This window comes from Rosa rugosa, chromosome 5 (assembly GCF_958449725.1).
Source record: "Rosa rugosa chromosome 5, drRosRugo1.1, whole genome shotgun sequence".
Taxonomy (NCBI): domain Eukaryota; kingdom Viridiplantae; phylum Streptophyta; class Magnoliopsida; order Rosales; family Rosaceae; genus Rosa; species Rosa rugosa.
Genome location: NC_084824.1, coordinates 24,043,861 through 24,064,896, shown reverse-complemented (window position 1 = coordinate 24,064,896; position 21,036 = coordinate 24,043,861). Strand labels below are relative to the sequence as shown.

The 21,036-nt window shown below is 41.2% G+C and overlaps 2 protein-coding genes across 2 annotated transcripts; one reads left to right on the top strand and one right to left on the bottom strand.

Moving 5' to 3' along the window:
• Nucleotides 1–3,821: 3,821 nt before the first annotated feature.
• LOC133711401 (probable polygalacturonase) lies at nt 3,822–6,047 on the top strand (the record flags this gene model as incomplete). The annotated part of the gene is made up of 4 exons (XM_062137531.1): nt 3,822–4,160; nt 4,769–4,889; nt 4,959–5,133; nt 5,221–6,047. Coding segments are annotated over 4 exons (1,395 nt in total), but the record flags the coding sequence as incomplete, so codon positions are not given.
• Nucleotides 6,048–8,020: 1,973 nt separating this feature from the next.
• LOC133712255 (uncharacterized) lies at nt 8,021–10,188 on the bottom strand. Its single transcript, XM_062138363.1, has 3 exons — nt 9,866–10,188; nt 9,428–9,501; nt 8,021–8,706 (listed from the first exon to the last, which is right to left on the bottom strand). Exons 1-3 carry the CDS (start codon nt 10,118–10,120, stop codon nt 8,628–8,630), a joined length of 408 nt encoding a protein of 135 aa, XP_061994347.1. The 5' UTR covers nt 10,121–10,188; the 3' UTR covers nt 8,021–8,627.
• Nucleotides 10,189–21,036: the final 10,848 nt, after the last annotated feature.

Here is a 21,036-nt window from a genome sequence, read left to right as displayed (position 1 = left end):
ACACGCCGTGGATCACATCGGCGAGCTTTTGCAACTGGGAAAAGTTCACAACATCATCGGAATCACCGCTCCCGAGAACACCTACCAACAAGTCATCTCTCTAAGAATCTAATTATCCAACCTCAATCTATGACTACCCATTCCTCGATCTCGCTATCAATAGCGCCGACGAGGTAGACCCCCACCTCAACCTAGTCAAGGGTTGCTGCGGGTACCTCTTGAGAGAGAAAATAGTGGAGGGCAAGTGTTAGAAATTCGTGCTGGGTTCAAGAACATGAACGAATTGGTTGCTAAAATTTTCTTTTTTTGCTTTTTAGCTGGGTTCAAGAACATAAATATGATGAATTTCTGGGTTCAAGTGTTGCAATCTAGTTGTTCTCTTGTCCTTTGAATCTCGAATGTTTGTTTTTGTGTTTTTGATTGATTTCAAGTTTTTGATCTATTCATTTGGTTTTCTTCTAAATGGCTTCAGTTACTATATGTAAATTTTTGGGCTTAGAAATCTGGGTTGACCAGTTCATATCCACCTGGTTTTGGTGTTGATGATGAGAATGTGAAGCAGATTCTCTGGTCGATATGCCAAGCGTATCATCTCCCTCACCTTGGTCTTGAATCGAAAGGCACCCCTTGATTTTTTGTTCTGAATCCAAGTTTAGGAATGAGTTTGGTCATTCTTTTTGTCGAGTGTTGTTATTTTGGAAGGATTTAAGGATTTGATCTAGTTTAGGGCTGATATCAGTTAAAAAGTCTTTTTTGCCCTCCTTCAACAAGGCACGTGTGTTGCACGTGGTCAAATTTGACGGCTCCGTGACGGAAAGTGACCGCGGGTACGACGGAGATACGACAAATTGAGTTTAGGTAGTACTTTGATAACTTTGTAAGTTCGGGTATCATATTGTCAGTCACCCAAGTCTCCAAACACTGTTTATGCAAAAAATCCTATATGTAATGTCATGTCATTTTCTACATCACTTGGTTTTGTCTTTTTTTTTTTAGTTGAAAAGGTCATCCATTATGCAATTCAACAAGCAGTACAATGATGACTTGCCCGTAAAGGCAGTCAGAAAAAGCCATCACACAGAGTACACATCAAAAGCACACTCATAACAAGCATACCACTATGCACACCCCTAGCACACCCACCTTTTAGGATTAAGCGCAAAAACAAGAGAAGAAAACTACCCCAAGAAAAATTAAAGTACCCAAGAAGCAGTCTCTCTCTCGTCGATCTTTCTCACTCAAACAGAAATAATAACATTGGAAGAGGTAGTCACATCCTCAACCATCGAAGCACTAACAGTCTCCCCATGTGGATTAGGGAGGATGCACTCTTTCTCACCCACCATAGCATGCTTACCTACTAAGCCCTTAGACGAACCCAACCCATCCGTAGACTCCAGAGGGGTGTCCAGAGAACCGGTATCACCTTGAACTTCATCCACTAGCAATTTCAACAATCTTTTCCGACCCTTCACTTTGGATCGGGGCTTGCTCACCTCCACCTCCTTCGTCGCAGCCTTGTGCTTATTCCTAGAGCCTTTGGGACGACCCAGTTTAGTCTTCTTTGGAGAGATCAATAACCGGCCTTGTTCGTGAGGAAGCAACAGAGAAATATCCTCATGAACTAATAACTCCGGTGTCAGAATAGATGGAAGACGCTTCTCGGGTTTTAGTAGAGTAAACTCTATTTGTCGTTTATGACCAATGAGCTCCCCCCTACAGTAGCTGCTAGATCTGGACTTGACAGAGGCCTTGAAGCCTGAAAACCAGCAGTCAGATGGGAGAAAAATGATGCCTGGTTCCTATGCTTAAGAGCCTTCGCTGCTACATCTTGGGTTAGAAACCCTAGATCACCCGAAATCCTGGGCTGTCTAGGAGACGTAACCACTCCAGAAACCCTAGCAATTGGAGAAGGACGAGACACCTCAGCCGCTGTTGCAATCGAAAGGTCAGCCATCGTACCAATTGGAATTCCATCCGGCAAAGCCTCCTTCTCCTTAACAAAAAGCAAATCACAGCCCTCCACATCATGGACAAACAGACCACAACTCTTGCACAACCCCTTAACCCTTTTCATACACAAAAGCCAAATCCACTGCCACAACAGGAAAGAAAGAAAACTTACGATAAAAATGAAAACACCGTCTTGTATCGATCACCAATCGGATGCGTTGCTCTGCATCATTGTGGTGCATAGCCACCTGATCAAATTTCACGACCTCCCCAGTAACAGATCCAATCATAGACAAGGCAAACTTGTTTCGTAGTTTTAGAGGTAACCCACGAACCACCATCCAGATCTCCATGGTATGAAGAGGAACTGAATCAATGGGAGACACCCCGTCATAAGGTGCAACAACCAGCATATCATTGCGATAAAACCAGGGACCGCCATGGAGATATTTATTCCGATCTGATTCGCGATCAAATTGGAATACAAATCTCTCCCCCACAGCGTGCACAGAAAGCCCTTGCCTCATCCTCCAGATGGTGGTAATAGATCCAACCAAACTAGCGGAATAAGGATTACGAGACAGTAATCTTCCCACCATATAGTGATGATTATCCTGTAGCGCCGCCGCACCAGCCGCCCCAAGATCAACATGTGCCTCGTCAGACAGAACGAAGGCCGCAACCAAGGTGGAAGAAGGATCCGCCATGGAAGAAGTGAAAAATTGTCGTAGACGGCCATCTGCGATAAACCCTAGCAGAGAGACTACTAGGTCAGAAAAAAATTAATGTGTTTCACTTGGTTTTGTCTTGACATCATTCAAACAATAAATCCAAACCATTGGACTTTTTTAAGTCTAATGAATAACTTACAAGAGGTGTATATATAAAATTGTGTAAAATATATTGTCCCTAATCCGGACCCAACTTACAAATAGCTAACATTGCTCAAGCAAATTAAAAGTTAAAAATTTGCTAGCTATATTTAACTCTTAGACAATTTAGTTAAAAAAATGAAATAAAATTGTTGCTAGTCAATTCATATCATGGATGCATTTCACCCTATCCCTATAATTCGTGTCACCGGCCTATTTAATTTACTAGAGCTAGGTTAATGAATCTATAATTTTAGACAATGCTAGCTATATTTAACTTTTAGACAATTTAGTTAGAGAAAATGAAATAAAATTGTTGCTAGTCAATTCATATCATGGATGCATTTCATCCTAATCATGGATGCATTTCATCCTATCCCTATAATTCGTCACCTATCTAATTTACTAGAGCTAGGTTAATGAGCCTATAATTTTTCTTTAATTAAAAGGACCATACCCCAAAAAATTGAAAAGCATGTGAACGTGAAAAAAAATTATGTGCATTAAAAACGTCATGTAATAATAAGGCAATAAATATCCATAATTCATTTAATTTTGCAGTAAGTGCCATTACTACTTTTACGTTAAATTTTACTCCCTTTCTTGGTCAAATCCTCAAATCAAGTTTTTTCTTAAATTAAGGAATTTTAACAAATACTAAGAACCATTACTATCCTTTCGAAAAAAGAACCATTACTATACGTATCTACAAATTCATATATCTTTCCAAATACTGGGATAACATTTAATTATCTTCTCTGTAAATACGTTGGACTATGAATTCCTTGATCTATAAATTCTCTTCCTCTTCCTCATCGAACCATATTCCCTTTCAGTTTCAAAACCATATCATGGACTCAAAATCTTCAACAATGTCTCATGTATGTACTTTTCTCTCTTCTCCTCCATTTCTAAAGTTCATGAATTGTCAATTATTTTTGTTTTTTGGGGTTGGATCTCATATCCGAATAGCACATTCTTGAGGAATATTAATTGTTATCTAGAAAATTACAGGTTGCTACTATTGTTATACTGGGATTACTATTCCTACAAGCGGCAGAATGTGGAATACAGAATAGTAAGGATGCAGTTACGTACTCCGCCATTAACTGCCGGAAGCACAGTGCTCTTTTGACTGATTTCGGAGCTGTTGGCGATGGAAAGACATTGAACACAAAGGCCTTTAAAGATGCAGTTGATAAACTAAGCCAGTATGCATCAGATGGTGGAGCACAGCTAATTGTGCCCCCCGGTAACTGGCTTACCGGGAGCTTCAACCTCACTAGCCACTTTACCCTTTTCCTCCACAAGGATGCTGTTATTCTTGGGTCTCAGGTTTGGTTTCTGGCCCTTTTGGTTTTTGTTTAGGAATTTAGACAATTCTTAGGTTTACTCTTTGGGTGAACGAGTATATTCACCATCTCTTACAATAAACACATAATAACTTTATAATTTTCTAATCCAACTATTCATGTTGTATGACGTAATACAAAGATTAGTTCTGTAAAAAACCGTTCAAATTGAAGAATTTTTCTTATTTTTATATTATCTTGGCTCTATTAACGTTTAAGTTTAATGATTGTGATTACCTTGAGATTTGCTTAACTAAATTAGGCTGATTGTAATTCTAATTATACGTTTATATCTGAGGAGACTATCTGAATTAAGGAATTTTTATTAAGTTCTATCACATAGAGAGGTGATATGTAGTAGCAATTACTTACAATATCATAGAAACCTTTAGATCGATTAGCTTTTGTTTCTATTAAGATATTTCAATTTCCATTTCATATTAATCAGTATGGTAGACTAACCTGTGAAGATTAAATATACGTACTGTAAAACATTTGTACATGGCCACTTCAGTGATTACAACAACTATTGGGGATTCATGGGTTATTTTTCATCTAAAAGTTGACCATTCTTCATGACCAAATCGACAGGATGAGTCCGAGTGGCCTCTTCTTCCAGCACTGCCTTCATACGGGCAAGGGAGAGAGGCCCCTGGTGGAAGGTTTAGCAGTCTGATCTTTGGAACAAACCTTACCGATGTCGTAATTACCGGTAATTCACCACAAATTTAACTAATTTGGTTTTGCATATAAACGTTAATGGGTTTCCTTTTGGATTTAGGTAACAATGGCACCATTGATGGGCAAGGCGCTCCCTGGTGGGAGAAATTCAAGAAGGGTCTTTTGAATGTCACCCGACCATACTTGGTTGAGATTATGTACTCTAATAAGATCCAAATCTCCAATCTCACTTTTACGAATTCTCCATCCTGGCACATCCATCCCACTTACAGCAGGTTTGATCTTTTTCATATCTTGAGCTGAATATGTTTTGTACCTACTTGCATGCCACTGTGGGATAACATTCTGGTATTAATTTGCAGTAACATTACTATACAAGGCCTCACTATCCTTGCACCAGTTAGCGTTCCTAACACAGATGGGATTAACCCCGATTCGTGTTCACAAACTCGAATTGAAGACTGTTACATAGTCTCCGGGGATGACTGCATTGCAGTGAAGAGTGGCTGGGATCAGTATGGAATCAAATTTGGAATGCCAACCGAGCATCTTGTTATCAGGAGGCTTACCTGTATTTCACCTAAAAGTGCTACTGTTGCCCTAGGCAGTGAAATGTCTGGTGGAATCAGGGATGTAAGAGTTGAAGATGTCACAGCCATTCACACCGAATCCAGCATTAGGATCAAAACAGCTGTAGGCAGAGGGGCTTATGTCAAAGACATTTATGTACGAAGATTGACGTTGAAGACTATGAAGTACGTTTTTTGGATGACAGGCGGCTATGGTTCACATCCAGGCGAGGGCTTTGATCCAAAGGCACTTCCTGCGATTCAAAACATCAACTATAGAGAGGTTGTTGCTGAGAATGTTACAATGCCAGCCCAGTTGGATGGAATTGCTAATGATCCTTTCAAGGGAATTTGCATCTCTAATGTGAGTATCTCACTCACTGAAAAGCCAAAGAAATTGTTGTGGAACTGTACTGATGTTGAGGGCATTACGAGCAATGTGACTCCAAAGGCTTGCGATTTGTTGCCCGAGCAGCAAAAACCAATCGATTGTGCTTTCCCTGAGGATAAGTTAGCCATTGAGGGCGTTAAGCTGACCACTTGTTCTGCTTAAGATTCTGTTTTATACAAACGGGAATTTTGATGCTTGAATGTAGCATCAAAGCATAAATGCCAATGAAACTAATTGAAAGTGGCTTTTCAATATATCTTTCCTTCTTTTTTCTCTTTAACCAGCACAAAATTTGCCACTCGTACAAATCAATGAAATTTTTAATTTTTTAAAATAGAAGTTGATAACATCAGATTAACAGCCAAATCGGCCAGAGACTAATAAAACTTGAAATAGAGCAAATAGCAGGGAAACAACCAACTCTCTACCCAAGCACCGCAGAGATGCTTGCATGAATGTAAACCAAGTCCAAACAAAAATAGCCTCGCCTCTTTAGAAAAAATCGCTCATCTACATCTTTCCTGCCTACATTCAATTGTGGTACAAATGAAGAATAGAAACATCTCAGAAAGGTCCTAAAAGCTATCTCTACACACTAGACTTGAGATATTCAGTCTAACTCTAGATGATTACCAATTCCACCGGAATCATAATATATATGAATTAAATTGGCGCTCCAAGACAATAAAGAGACTCACAACCGCTCAAACTTTCCTCTAGTTTTGTTGTGGGTATTTTTTTTCTTCTTGTTATAATAATTATTTCTCTTCTGGGGTTTTGGTTGTTGACCCAAAGAGATTGCCCAGTGCGCAGAACAAAGGAGTATGTTAAACTTTCGGGCCCTAAACATTAAGTAATAGATGAGGGTGGCAAGACACCTTCCCACCTGGTCCAATTCTCAAGAGAACCAGATCGAATCACTTGAGCCCAAAGAAACTGCACTCACACGACCCCAACCCAAATTCAAAGGCCCAAACCAAACATCCCAGAAGGTCATCCCCTGCGCCGCCTTCTGTGCCTGCATCACCGTCTCCAGGTGTGGAGGACGACCACCCCAGTCAGCCATTACCACCGCCACTAACCACATGGCCCAAAACACAAGCAATTCTTGATTGCACAACCCATCAGCCCCTTTCGCAGTTGCCTCGATCAGCAAGGCAACCACCATGCTAGCCCAGATGCAAACCTACGTTGTTTAGACCCTTAATGCCTCATCATCTGGTACAGCCACACACCAATCTGTAGAACAATCACCCCGCCAATCCTAAATCAACTCAGACACACTGATTGAGGGAGATCTCTCAGACAAAAGCCGAGTCATTAATCAGCCAAAGCACAACCTCGCTCCGACCATCAACATTGCCGTTGCGCTCTACCTCTCTCCACGCACCGAGAATCGCAGCCAAAAATAGCCTCGACTGGCCTAGACTGGCATCGAACTACCATTGGTCGCTGTCAATTTGCACGAAGCCATAAGTAAACGACTACATTACTTGCAAGCCAATATCGTCCTCTCTTAGTATATTTTAAAAATTATAACAGTTAATATTTTTAGTACTATCATATCTTTTATACCATGCAATGTATCTGTGATAACAATTTAATTTCCTGTCTAGACAGAATGCAAAGAAAATCAATTTCTTGCTCTATAAATCATCTTCCTCTTTCTCAACACAATGTACAATATCATCTTACATTATCAAGACCATATCATGGACTCAAAATCATCAACAATTTCCCATGTATGTTTTCGCTGCAGGAGATGAAGAGAAGCAACTTTCGTCTTTATTGAGAACTCATCTGATTCAGGTGCATGAAGGCTGTGTTCTGCATCTCGCCAACCAGATGCGTATTGAAATTGTTTACCTAGTATCATCTACTCTAAGTTGAGCTACTTACCTTGATTACCATGTTTTCTACTTATAATATCCAGGCTATATGTTTATGAGTAGAACAATGTGGGGAAAAGGAAAAACAAAAAAATGAGCAAGGCCAGAGGAAACCCATATATGTATTGCATAAGATATACATGAATTGGGGTACTCAGTCCAGAAATCTAAAACAGGTCAGAATTATTGTCCAGTCTTGCATTTCAGATATTCATAAAGCAAGGTCGGGAATTGATACAACAGGCTTTACCTACATGTCTCAAGTACAATTTATACAAGATGAAACTAGATTTAATTCTAACCAGCTGTACATACCATCTATATTACATACCGCCAAGCATAATCAACGACCTCATAGGTGGGCCCCACGACATGGCTAGCCCCGCCTATGGCATGCATCCGGTAGGCCGACACCCGAGCTACGTTGTCATGGTGGAGGTCGGTCGGTACCTTGCTAGGAGGCCACCCTCCCATGCTCTCCAAGAGGCTTCAAGAGAAGCAATATGTACATTGTATCCCATATCGGAAATATAAAATAGATGGGGACTTCCCTTAGCTATAAAGGGAAGTCCTCCCCTTCTTAGAAGGGATGGATCCATGATCCCTATACTTGTATCACTATTAAGGTCACTTGGCCTCACTACATAGTAAAATATCTAAGTGGACGTAGCCTTGCCTCAAGGGCAAGGTGAACCACTATACATGCTTGTGTCCCTCTCTATCTCTCCCTCTCATGATCCACACTTAGTCTCGTTCCGTATTCTTCAGTAGAAACACCAGCAAAATCTGAACCAAGTGAAGATCTAATATCCACTTAAGATTTTGTAGCATAGTCAAATTTCAAAAGAACGAACTCAGAAACAGAATGCTCCATATCAATTCTGAAAAAATCTAACAGTTTCAACTTCCCATCCTAATCTCTATACCTCCCGCTCACCGGTATTTCCCCTATGTCCACTGCAACAATAATAATGTGGCAGCTTGACTCGACCACAGCTCCTGCAATCAAAATTGTTACGTGATGCTCTGTATCAATTTCTAAAGAACGTATTGCTATATATAGCTAATTAAGCATCCAAATATGTAGAAAACAATAATTGCAAAAAGCTAAACCACATTCTGGATTGACATGATGATATTAGGTTCCGGATTTACTAAACTAGAAGTGAACAACGAAGGAAAACACAAAATTTTGATGTACTCATATGTCATTTAAAATAAAAGGTAAAAAGTAAGCTGAACCATTACAACACCAATGTGTGAATCAAAATAAACACATAAATCTATATATTGTCCAAGTTCATTCTTTTTCATTTGTATTACCATTTTTTCCAGAACCTAAATTCTCTTATTCTTATGAACTCCACCAAGAAAACTTATTCTAATTCGCTACTCTATGCCTCTGTTACTGAATAATACAATTGACAATATTTTCATAACCAAAACTTTCACAACATGGATTCTAAACTAACCACAAACTTCAACTGATATGGAAGTGCCAGAGTGCCCAGTTTTCGTCTGGTATAGGCCAAAGAATGGTAAAAACAATTAACTAAGTAGTCTGCTAAGACTCAATCGTTATTCTAAGACAACAATCAGAAACTTTGTTATCTATAAAACTACCCTTCACTTAACTATTGAACTATAACTCATTCTAGAACTGAATAAATTATCCTCAAAACAGATATCCACCACAAATCGAAAAGTTTACATAACTTACCTGCATCGGATTATCACAGGAACAGGCTTCAGAGCTTTCGGGCCATTTCTTATGCCTCTCTTGTGGGGAGTAGTCTGCACAATATACAAAAATAGTGACCACAAACATTTACATAAAAACCCTCCAAACAGGTTACAGACATTTACCTTGAAGAATAAAGCGCCCCATGAAACAATTACCAGATGTTGCAAATTTGGCATCTACTTATAACTGGTGTGAACACCATATATTATCTAGTTTTACATTACCAGGGGCAAACAGAGCATTCAGCAAGCAATCCAAAATGGAACAGTGACATTCTACCATAAAAAAGCCAAACAAATAATAAAGATTATGCTTTTGATATTTAATCCAAAACCCTAAAAACCCCTAAAACCTCAACCATTTCCAATATAGTTAATCCAAACCAGGATTGACAAAAGGGTAGCAGTCATATACCTTCCTCTTGGGGACAGCCATGAGCTCCATCGATCCACCGAACAGAAAACTGGGCAACCCGAATCCGACTTTGTTATCCTTCTCAGTCTCCCGATAAAACTCTGGCAGCGCGAACGGTGGCGATGAAATCATCGTCCGTTGAATGGCCCCATCCGAGGACGGAGGAATTGCTGCGATGTGGTTCCACCTCCTGATGCCGAAAATGCAGGCTATGTTCTCACTACTGCTCCTAAGCATTGAAAGCTTCGACGCCATTTTTGGTTTGGGTACTGAGGCCTCCTCACACTCTTCTCAGCTCAGACGAAGACGCTAGATCAGGGAGACAGAATTATACTTCATTGAAATTAGGACGATGTCGTTTCGGATGTCCATTTAAATATTTAATACTGTGGAAAAATCAGCTAAACCACGCAATTTGATTTTAAAGAAAAGAGAAAAATTCATAAATAGCATCCGAAGTATGGCCTACTATTAATTTCAGTACACCAAGTTCGAAAACATAAATTTTAGTACATCAAATATGACGCCCGACTCAATATACGTACACGACGTCAATAACTCTGTCAGTCCGCATGCCATTACAGTCAAATAAGACGAGATATAGAGAATGAATTTTCTGATATTTCATTACACCCATTCTGTGGTGTATATAAACATATTACAATCGTACTACAACGTACTACAACTATTGTGTACAACTGTACTACACAACATATACAAGGTAAGTAGTTACAACAATATATTCCCTTGTTAGTCTATTCCTAATAGGGAACTATGACTCACACTAACACTCCCCCTCAAGTTTGCGCATATATATCAACCATGCCCAACTTGCTTAGTGAGTCATAAAATGCCTTCCTAGAAACTCCTTTGGTAAGTACATCTGCAAGTTGCTCTTCAGTTGGAACAAAAGGAAAACTAATAATTTTGGCATCTAGCTTCTCCTTTATAAAGTGACGATCAACCTCCACATGCTTAGTACGATCATGCTGTACTGGATTCTGTGATATGTCAATGGCTGCCTTGTTGTCACAGTACAACTGCATGGTACTTTTGAGTTTGAAACCCAAATCACGTAACAAATTTCTCAGCCACAGCAATTCACACACTCCATGAGCCATACCCCTATACTCAGCCTCAGCACTAGATCGTGCCACAACTTTCTGTTTCTTACTCTTCCATGTAACCAAATTACCTCCCACAAAGGTAAAGTAACCCGATGTTGACCTCCTGTCTGTAATGTTTCCAGCCCAATCTGCATCTGTGAAGCCACAAACCTCAAGAATGTTGTTGTGTTTAGAAAACAGTACTCCCCTTCCTGGAGCTGACTTTAAATACTTCAAAATTCGCATAACAGCATCCATGTGACTCTCACTCGGGTTATGCATGAACTGACTAACCACACTCACTGCATATGCAACATCTGGTCTAGTATGAGCCAAATAAATCAAGCGCCCAATCAACCTCTGATAGCGAGCTCGATCAGTAGGTACCTGATCTGGATACTCAGCTAAACAATGGTTCTGCTCAATAGGAGTATCAACAGGTCTGCAATCCAACAAACCTGTCTCTGTCAGCAAGTCAAGAACGTACTTCCTCTGGCACAGATAGATTCCTTCTCTCCCCCTGGCTACCTCAATTCCTAAGAAGTACTTAAGTTCACCCAAGTCCTTTATCTCAAACTCAGAGGCTAGCTGTCTCTGCAGTTTATCTATCTCAACAGTATCATTGCCAATGATTACCATATCATCCACATAAATAATTAGAGTTGTTACCTTCCCTTGTTGATGCTTAAGAAACAAGGTATGGTCTGAGTTGCTCTGTCTGTAACCAACCTTCCGCATGAACTGTGAAAATCTTCCAAACCAAGCACGAGGTGACTGTTTAAGACCATACAGAGATTTTCTCAATCCGCATACAAAATCACCAGGAGAAGCAACTACATACCCAGGTGGAAGGCTCATGTACACTTCCTCGGCTAACTCTCCATGAAGAAATGCATTCTTGACATCAAACTGTCGGAGTGACCAGTTTAAACTAGCAGCGAATGAGAGCATAACCCAAATAGTGTTCATCTTGGCAACAGGAGCAAACGTTTCATCGTAGTCTATACCATACGTCTGAGTAAAGCCCTTTGCTACAAGGCGTGCTTTGTACCGATTCACTGATCCATCTGCATTATGCTTCACGGTAAACACCCAACGACAACCTACAGCCTTCTTGCCTTGTGGTGGAGGCACAAGTTGCCAAGTATTACTCTTCTGCAACGCCTCCATCTCTTCCTCCATTGCCTTCCTCCACTTTGGATCCCCCAATGCATCCTGCACTTTGTTAGGTACTGATACAGTAGATATTTGATTCACAAAAGATTCATATGACTTAGACAACCTCCTAGTGGACATATAATTGGCTACTGGGTATTTTGATTTGGCAGTAAGAGTAGGTTCATATCTTTTGGCTGATTGACCTGACCCTGAGTGGTCCTATTTGGTAACACATATTGCCCAACATTAGACTCATTACTACTAGTACTAGTGGGTGGACATATCTCAAATGAGTGATCTTCAGTACCAGGAAGCTGTGGGTCAGGGCTCCATGATACAGCTCTTCAAAAAATGAATTCTCCCCCCTGAAGAGCTGTATCTGAAGAGGAAAAATAACTCATGTCCTCAAAGAAAGTAACATCCATAGTGACATAGTACTTCCTGGTAGGTGGATGAAAGCACTTGTACCCTTTCTGATACCCTCCGTAGCCAACAAACACACACTTAAGTGCCCGGGCATCCAATTTAGACCTCTGGTTCTTAGGAACATGGACAAAAGCAACACAACCAAAGACACGAGCTGGAAGGTTATGAAATGAAGGTAAGGAGACATGAGATGCAAGAACCTCAAATGGAATTTTTCCCTGAAGGACACTAGAGGGAAGACGATTGATAAGATGGGAGGAAGCATATACAACATCGCCCCAAAGATACTTAGACATATTGGCACTAAAGAGAAGGGCACGAACCATATCAAGTAAATGACGGTTTTTCCTTTCAGACACTCCATTTTGTTCAGGTGTTTGTGGACATGTGGTTTGGTGAACAATCCCATGGGTGTGAAAAAACTCTTGGAAAACATGATTAACATATTCCCCCCCCCCCCCCCATTGTCAGAACGAAGGACTTTAATGGTGCTATGGTACTGTGTTTGAACAAGAGTACGAAAAGTTTGGAAAGCGGGAAAGACTTCATCTTTGGTTTTAAGAAGGGCAACCCATGACAATCTCGTACAATCATCAATAAACAACACAAAATATCTCATACCCGATACAGTGGGCTCTCTAGAAGGTCCCCAAACATCAAAATGAATCAACTCAAAAGGAATAACACTTTTATGAGACACTCTAGGAGAATAAGTAGCACGATGACTCTTGGCCAAAACACATGTTTCACAACGTAAAGCAGACTCATTCACACCAATAAATAGAGTAGGCATGGTTGTTTTCATAAGACTAAAAGAAGGATGCCCTAAACGGCGATGCCACAACCAAATTTCACTTATCTTATCAGAGTTTGAAGTCAAAGCGACTCGGGACTGTGCTCCTGGTTTCTCTCCTGCGTATGTCTGATCCAGATGAAACAACCTGTCCCTCAGATACCCCCGACCAACTATCTCCCTGGTGAGAAGATCCTGAAAAATCACATACATAGGATAAAAGGTTACGGAGCATTTAGACTCAGTATTCAACTGTGGAACAGATATCAAGTGATGAGACAAGTCAGGAACATATAACACATTATGAAGCTCTAAAGTGGGAGTAATACGCACTGACCCTGACCCTAACACAGGAAAAGCCTCACCATTGGCATTGGTGACATAGGACACTGGTGGGGAAGACAAGTCAGTAAAATACGATTTATCATAAGTCATATGATCGGAGGCACCAGAATCAATAATCCATGTATCAGAACCAACAAAGTTAGAAACCTTTAAAGCCATACCAATCTTACCACAACCAGCTATAGAGGCCGTAGGAGCAGCCCTACCTGCAGTATGATGATCATGTCCTGCTACGCCATAGAAGTCGAGTTCTTGAATTAACTGAACCACAGCTGCCTTTTCCTTAGGACGATAGCCTTTCGTTTTGGGGTACCCATTCAACTTCCAACAAGTCTCCCGAACATGTCCAAGGTCATTGCAATAAGAGCATTGAGGACGAGGGCGGTTGGTGAAGCCTTGTGGGACAGAAACCTCAACCTTCTGGACCTCATGGATCTTGGAACTCTGACCTTCACTGTCATCACCACCCATTGCCGTAGTACAAGAGAAAACAACACACAAATCCCAAAGTATGCAGCGGAAATAAGAAGAACAGGAGGCTCCAAAAATAATAACAGATTTTTTATTTTTTTTTATTTATTTATTTATTTTTTTTAAGTGTTGTTGCACGGGTTGAGTTGAAACTGAGTACTGACTGGGTTCTAGAGGAAAGAAAATACCCAATCAGATCTGGTCTGAGTGCTCCCTGACGTTGAATAGGAGAAACTGATGGCCTTGGATTGAGCGAACTGAAGTAGAAGCTCGACGGCGGGATTGAGCGATGGTCGGCGAAGCAGAGCGAGGGCCGACGGGTCTGAGCAACAGAGGGCACGCGACGGCCTGGGAACGTGATGAACAGGAAGCCGACGGGTCTGAGCTTGATCGGTCGAAGCTGTTCTGAGCAAGAGATGAAGATGATCGACAGTTCTGAATCTGATCGGTTCTGATGCTGGTTCTGATGTGAACCCAAACTGCTGATGATGTCACCGGACGGAATAAACTGTCGGACGGCGCGGTGGAGGAAACTGACGAAGACGAAGCCGACTTGGAGAAGACGAAGCCGACCCGGAAGCCGACCTGGCGTTGACTTTTTGGTGCTAGTACCCAAGCAGAACGTTGGGTCTGAACGAGGAAGATGAAGCCGACCTGGACAGGTAATGAAGGCGACTGGTCTGATGACGTCGAAGTCCAAGAAGAAGACGATCTAGTCATTCTTGGACGGATGTCAACGCAAGAGGAATAACGACGGGAGAGTAACGCCATGAAGGAAACAATAACCCTAACAATGGAGTTTTTGAATTAAGTCCTAGAACTAGGGAAATTAAAAGTAAAAAAAAAAAATAAGTGACAAAGTCCTCTCGGATCTTTGCTCTGATACCAAGTCAAATAAGACGAGATATAGAGAATGAATTTTCTGATATTTCATTACACTCATTCTGTGGTGTATATAAACAGATTACAATCGTACTACAACTATTGTGTACAACTGTACTACACAACATATACAAGGTAAGTAGTTAAAACAATATATTCCCTTGTTAGTCTATTCCTAATAGGGAACTATGACTCACACTAACAATTACGCACATAATGAAGGGCAAAATTGGTTTTTCATTTGTCAACGGGTTTTCTCTCGCATACACTCTCTCTCTCTCTCGAAACCTCTCTCACCGACTCTGCTACCCCAAACTCTAGCAATGGCCTCCGACGACTTCTCCACCGTGTCCGCCACGGCTGGCGACGAGAAGTACGGGTTCAAGAGGCCTATGTCTTTTGTCATCACTAGAATCAAAAGCACCAGATTCTGGTCTAGAATCATGAGCCCTATGCCTTTTGTGGCTTCGCTTCTTCCTCTTCTTATCTCCTTCATAGCCACTCTCATATCCGTCACCGCCTGGATCTCTTTTCCTTATTCTTTTCGTTGTCACCGATCACCACCACTGATCACAACGCCTCTGAACCGCCTTTCACCACATCTGATTACAGCCCCTATCCCCAATCCTACTCTCCATCACAGTCGGATTTTTCATTGGAGCTCGACCTCGACAACCTCAAAGCCATCATAGTCCTCAGCAAGGGAGACATGGGGACCGTCTTTCTGGTCCACCACCGGAAATCTCACCCGTCTGGCGTCTGCCCTTTCGCTCCAGTTCTTCCTTCGGACCAAGCTCAACACCGACCTGATCCGACTCTCCGGCTTCAGAGGTAGTGATAGCTGCGGTCTGGGCTACAAAGTGGCAGGGGCTGGGGCCGTCGAAAGTGGTTCGGAAGAGAAGAGCTGGAGTGAGAGAAGCTTTTGGAGCCAAGACTCCTCCTTTGTAGCTGAGTAGTGGTCGCTGCCGATGGTAGCATCGGATTCCGGAAGCTGCTTCCGATTTCCAATTGAGGAACCTGAGAGAGAAACGACATGGCTTTTGGAGATGAAGGCGAGGTTGGTTCAGAATTGAGGAGAGGGACGAGAGCGAGGTCGCCATTACTGTGAGGCCAGATAGCAGTAGACTGTAGACTAGTCGTGTTCCAGGGCGGGTTTTTGGATATATATATATATATATATATATAGAGAGAGAGAGAGAGAGAGAGAGAGAGAGAGCTGGGTGTCCAGGATAAGAGAAGAGAGACAGTTGGGTGCTCAGAGCAAAAAATTTGAAGAGACCGTTTTACCCTTTGAAATACGACAGCTGGCACGAAACTAACGGCGTCATTGACGCTGTGTATGTATAATGGGTCGGTTTTGAAACCTCATGTACTAAAGTTTATGTTTTGGAACTTGGTGTACTGAAATTAATAGTGGACCATACTTCGGGTACTATTCATGAATTTTTCCCTAAAGAAAATTACTAAAAGAATCATCTTGAAATTTTATTAAAAGTAGAAAGAATTTCACAAATAGTCACTCAATTATGACTCATTTGACATTTTTAGTCACTCAATTTTCAAATATATCACTTTGGTCACTCAAATATTACTCTGTCAAACATTTTTTTAATAAAAAAAATTAACAAAGTGACTAAAGTAAATAACAGGATTAAAGTTGAGTGACCAAAGTGATATATTTAAAAAGTGAGTGACTAAAGTGTCGAAAATGTAAAAGTTGAGTGACCATTTTGTGATATTCTCCCTAAAAAGTAACAAAGATAAAATCTGAGAGGAAAATGATTACATTAAATACAACTTTGGAAATGTTATTACTATTTTTTCTCTTACCTAGCCCCTCTATTAAGGTTTCATCGCTGACGTCCGCCTTCAACCAAAACTTCCACACTTCTTGGCGGATGCTATTTTCTCAGTTCTATTTGGTTGTTGGGAAAATAATTGAAAATGCTTGAAAGTTGAATCTTTGAGTATTTAATGGTGTACTTTCCTTAAATTGAGGTTTTAGTAATTTGGGTGCTAATGAAAAATACTCTAAAAATTATTAACAAAAAAGAAACCCTAGCCACCCTACACCACACGCGTGTCCAACCTTCAAAGCTTTCCAGTTTGTCCGACAGCGTGTCCTTGGGATGTCATCATCAGACAAGCATCTACGTGGTACTCTTTTATGTTGTATAAATGTTTCTAGGAGGTGTAAATTGATAGGATCTTTAGGCTTGGTTGGGGCCGGTCTCCATGGATGCGGTCTGATTTGCTACCTTCATTTGGCTTCGTTGGGTCGGGAAGGACGACTGTGCTTGCAAGATAGATGAAGGTGGAGCGGGCAGCAGGATCTGGTGTTGGCAACGATTCTAAGGGCGGTAGGATTGCAAGTTTGGGTGGCCGATTGCTCCTAGATCCGAGTTTGATGGTGGATTGCGCTACTTGCTTTTGAATGGGCTGATGGTGGTGGGCACTAACAGAGTGATTATTGGGTTGGGTCGTTGGCGTCGAAGGCTTCGATGTTGCCAGGGGTGACGAAGAGGATGTTTGGCACTGCGGTGCTAGAGCTGCTTGTCGTTAGGGTGCTGATTGGGCCCGAGTGGTTGGCCCGTGGTTTATGGCCCTTGTCCTTGGGTCAAGTTTTTTTTTATCTCTTTGGGTTAGGCATACTTCTAAGGGCAAAGAAAGTTTTTCTTTGTTGACTTGCTTAATTTTTAGTTCTTCTAGTTGTACATCAATTGCTATCTCTAGACGTCTAATTTTACTATTATGAGAGTTGGGTTAGTCCGAATTTTGGTCGTTTGGTAGGCTCGTTTGTGTTTTAATAAGCGAGCTAAATCTATTTGTAATGAGGGTACCTATCAGTTTGTTTGGTAGCTTGAGCCATTTATATTTGGATCAAGACCAAAATTAATGTAAGGGTCTTCTGGCCATAGATAAGTTTTAATGAAATTATCTACTTTTCTCAAAAATGGTTTACTTTCCTTACTTCAACAAGAAATCTCAAATAACTGGATGCTAATAGGGTTTGTCATGCCAAGTTAAAATGGATTCACTTTACGTACTTTTCGTTAGCTTTTGTTAAATGCAATCAAATGGCCTTGTAACCGAAAGAAAAGTTTCTTTTGATTTTGGCAACCTGCTTGTAACTTGTCAGGCACTATTACTAATATAGTAATATGTGAAGAAAGCTTCAAGATGTCCTCATCAACTTCATTAAACCCAACACAATCTCTGACATCCAAAAGCACAAGATTTTTGCAGCTCCTCAGTATTGAGACAAGGCTATCCCGATAAAAATCTGCAGACCTCAAGTTTAAGTACTTAATATTAGGCACCAATGTAGTGATAGTCAGAATAAGATAAGAACTTGGGAAGTATTGAGAGAATGAATTGTTTGATATTTTATTCATCTCACAGTGGAGGTATATAAAGAAGATTACAGGAATACAACAGGTAAGTACTAACTACGAAATAATTACAATATATTCTATTCCTAACGTTAAGCCATGACTCACGCTAACACTCCCCCTCAAGTTGGCGCATACACATCAACCATGCCCAACTTGCTTAGTGAGTCATAAAACGCCTTCCTGGAAACTCCTTTGGTAAGTATATCTGCAAGTTGCTCTTCAGTTGGAACAAAAGGAAAGCTAATAATTTTGGCATCTAGCTTCTCCTTTATAAAGTGACGATCAACCTCCACATGCTTAGTACGATCATGTTGTACTGGATTCTGTGATATGTCAATGGCTGCCTTGTTGTCACAATACAACTGCATAGTACTTTTGAGTTTGAAACCCATATCACGTAACAGATTTCTTAGCCACAGCAATTCACACACTCCGTGAGCCATACCTCTATACTCAACCTCAGCACTAGATCGTGCCACAACTTTCTGTTTCTTGCTCTTCCATGTAACCAAATTACCTCCCACAAAGGTAAAGTAACCTGACGTTGACCTCCTGTCTTTAATATTTTCAGCCCAATCTGCATTTGTAAAGCCACAAACCTCAAGGATGTTGTTGTGTTTAGAAAACAATACTCCCCTTCCTGGAGCTGACTTCAAGTACTTTAAAATCCTCATCACAGCATCCATGTGACTCTCACTCGGGTTATGCATGAATTGACTCACCACACTCACTGCATATGCAACATCTGGTCTAGTATAAGCCAAATAAATCAAGCGCCCAACTAACCTCTGATAGCGAGCTCGATCAGTAGGTACCTGATCTGGATACTCAGCTAAACAATGATTCTGCTCAATAGGAGTATCAATAGGTCTGCAATCTAACAAACCTGTCTCTGTTAGCAAGTCAAGAACGTACTTCCTCTAGCACAGGTAGATCCCTTCTCTCCCCCTGGCTACCTCAATTCCTAAGAAGTACTTAAGTTCACCCAGGCCCTTCATCTCAAACTCAGAAGCTAGCTGTCTCTGCAGTCTATCCATCTCAACAGTATCATTGCCGGTGATTACCATATCATCCACATAAATAATTAGAGCTGTTACCTTCCCTTGTTGATGCTTGAGGAACAAGGTAAGATCTGAGTTGCTCTGTTTGTAACCAACCTTCTGCATGAACTGTGAAAATCTCCCAAACCAAGCACGAGGCTACTGTTTGAGACCATACAGAGACTTTCTCAATTTGCATACAAAATCACCAGGAGAAGCAACTACATACCCAGGTGGAAGGCTCATGTACACTTCCTCGGCTAACTCTCCATGAAGAAATACATTCTTGACATCAAACTGTCGGAGTGGCCAGTTTAAACTAGCAGCAAACGAGAGCAGAACCCGAATAGTGTTCATCTTGGCAACAGGAGCAAATGTTTCATCGTAGTCTATACCATACGTCTGAGTAAACCCCTTTGCTACAAGGCGTGCTTTGTACCGATTCACTAATCCATCTGCATTATGTTTCACAGTAAACACCCAACGACAACCTACAGCCTTCTTGCCTTGTGGTGGAGGCACAAGTTGCCAAGTATTGTTCTTCTGCAACGCCTCCATCTCTTCCTCCATTGCCTTTCTCCACTTTGGATCCCCCAATGCATCCTGCACTCTGTTAGGTACTGATACAGCAGATATTTGATTCACAAATGATTCATATGACTTAGACAACCTCCTAGTGGACATATAATTGGCTACTGGGTATTTTGATTTGGCAGTAAGAGTAGGTTCATATCTTTTGGCTGATTGACCTCGAGTGGTCCTATTTGGTAACACATATTGCTCAACATTAGACTCACTATTGCTAGTACCAGTGGGTGGACATACCTCAAATGGGTGATCTTCAGTACCAGGAAGTTGTGGGTCAGGGGTAGAAGTGATGGCAGGAGGGGCAGTTGTGTCTTCAACTGCATTTTCAGTGATTGAAACTGGTGTCTGGATGTCTGGAGCTTCTGCTTCTGGAGGTGATGAGCTGATGCTCTCAACTGGATCGGTCAAAATACCTCCTGCCTGTGCGACTTCTTCTCCGCTTTCTGATTCCTCCCCTATACAGCTCTTCAAAATATGAACTCTCCCCCTGAAGAGCTGTATCTGAGGAGGAAAAAATAACTCATGTCCTCAAAGAAATTAACATCCATAGTGACATAGTACTTTCTGGTTGGTGGAAGATAGCACTTGTACCTTTTCTGAGAACCTCCGTAGCCCACAGACACACACTTAAGCGCTCGGGCATCCAACTTAGACCGCTGGTTTTTAGGAATATGGACAAAAGCAACACAACCAAAGACACGAGCTGGAAGATTATGAAATGAAGGTAAGGAGACATGAGATGCAAGAACCTCAAATGGAATTCTTCCCTGAAGGACACTAGATGGAAGACGATTAATAAGATGGGAGGAAGCATGGATAACATCGCCCCAAAGATACTTAGGCATATGAGCACTAAAGAGAAGGGCACGAGCCATATCAAGTAAATGACGGTTTTTCCTTTCAGACACTCCATTTTGTTCTGGTGTTTGTGGACATGTGGTTTGGTGAACAATCCCATGGGTTTTGA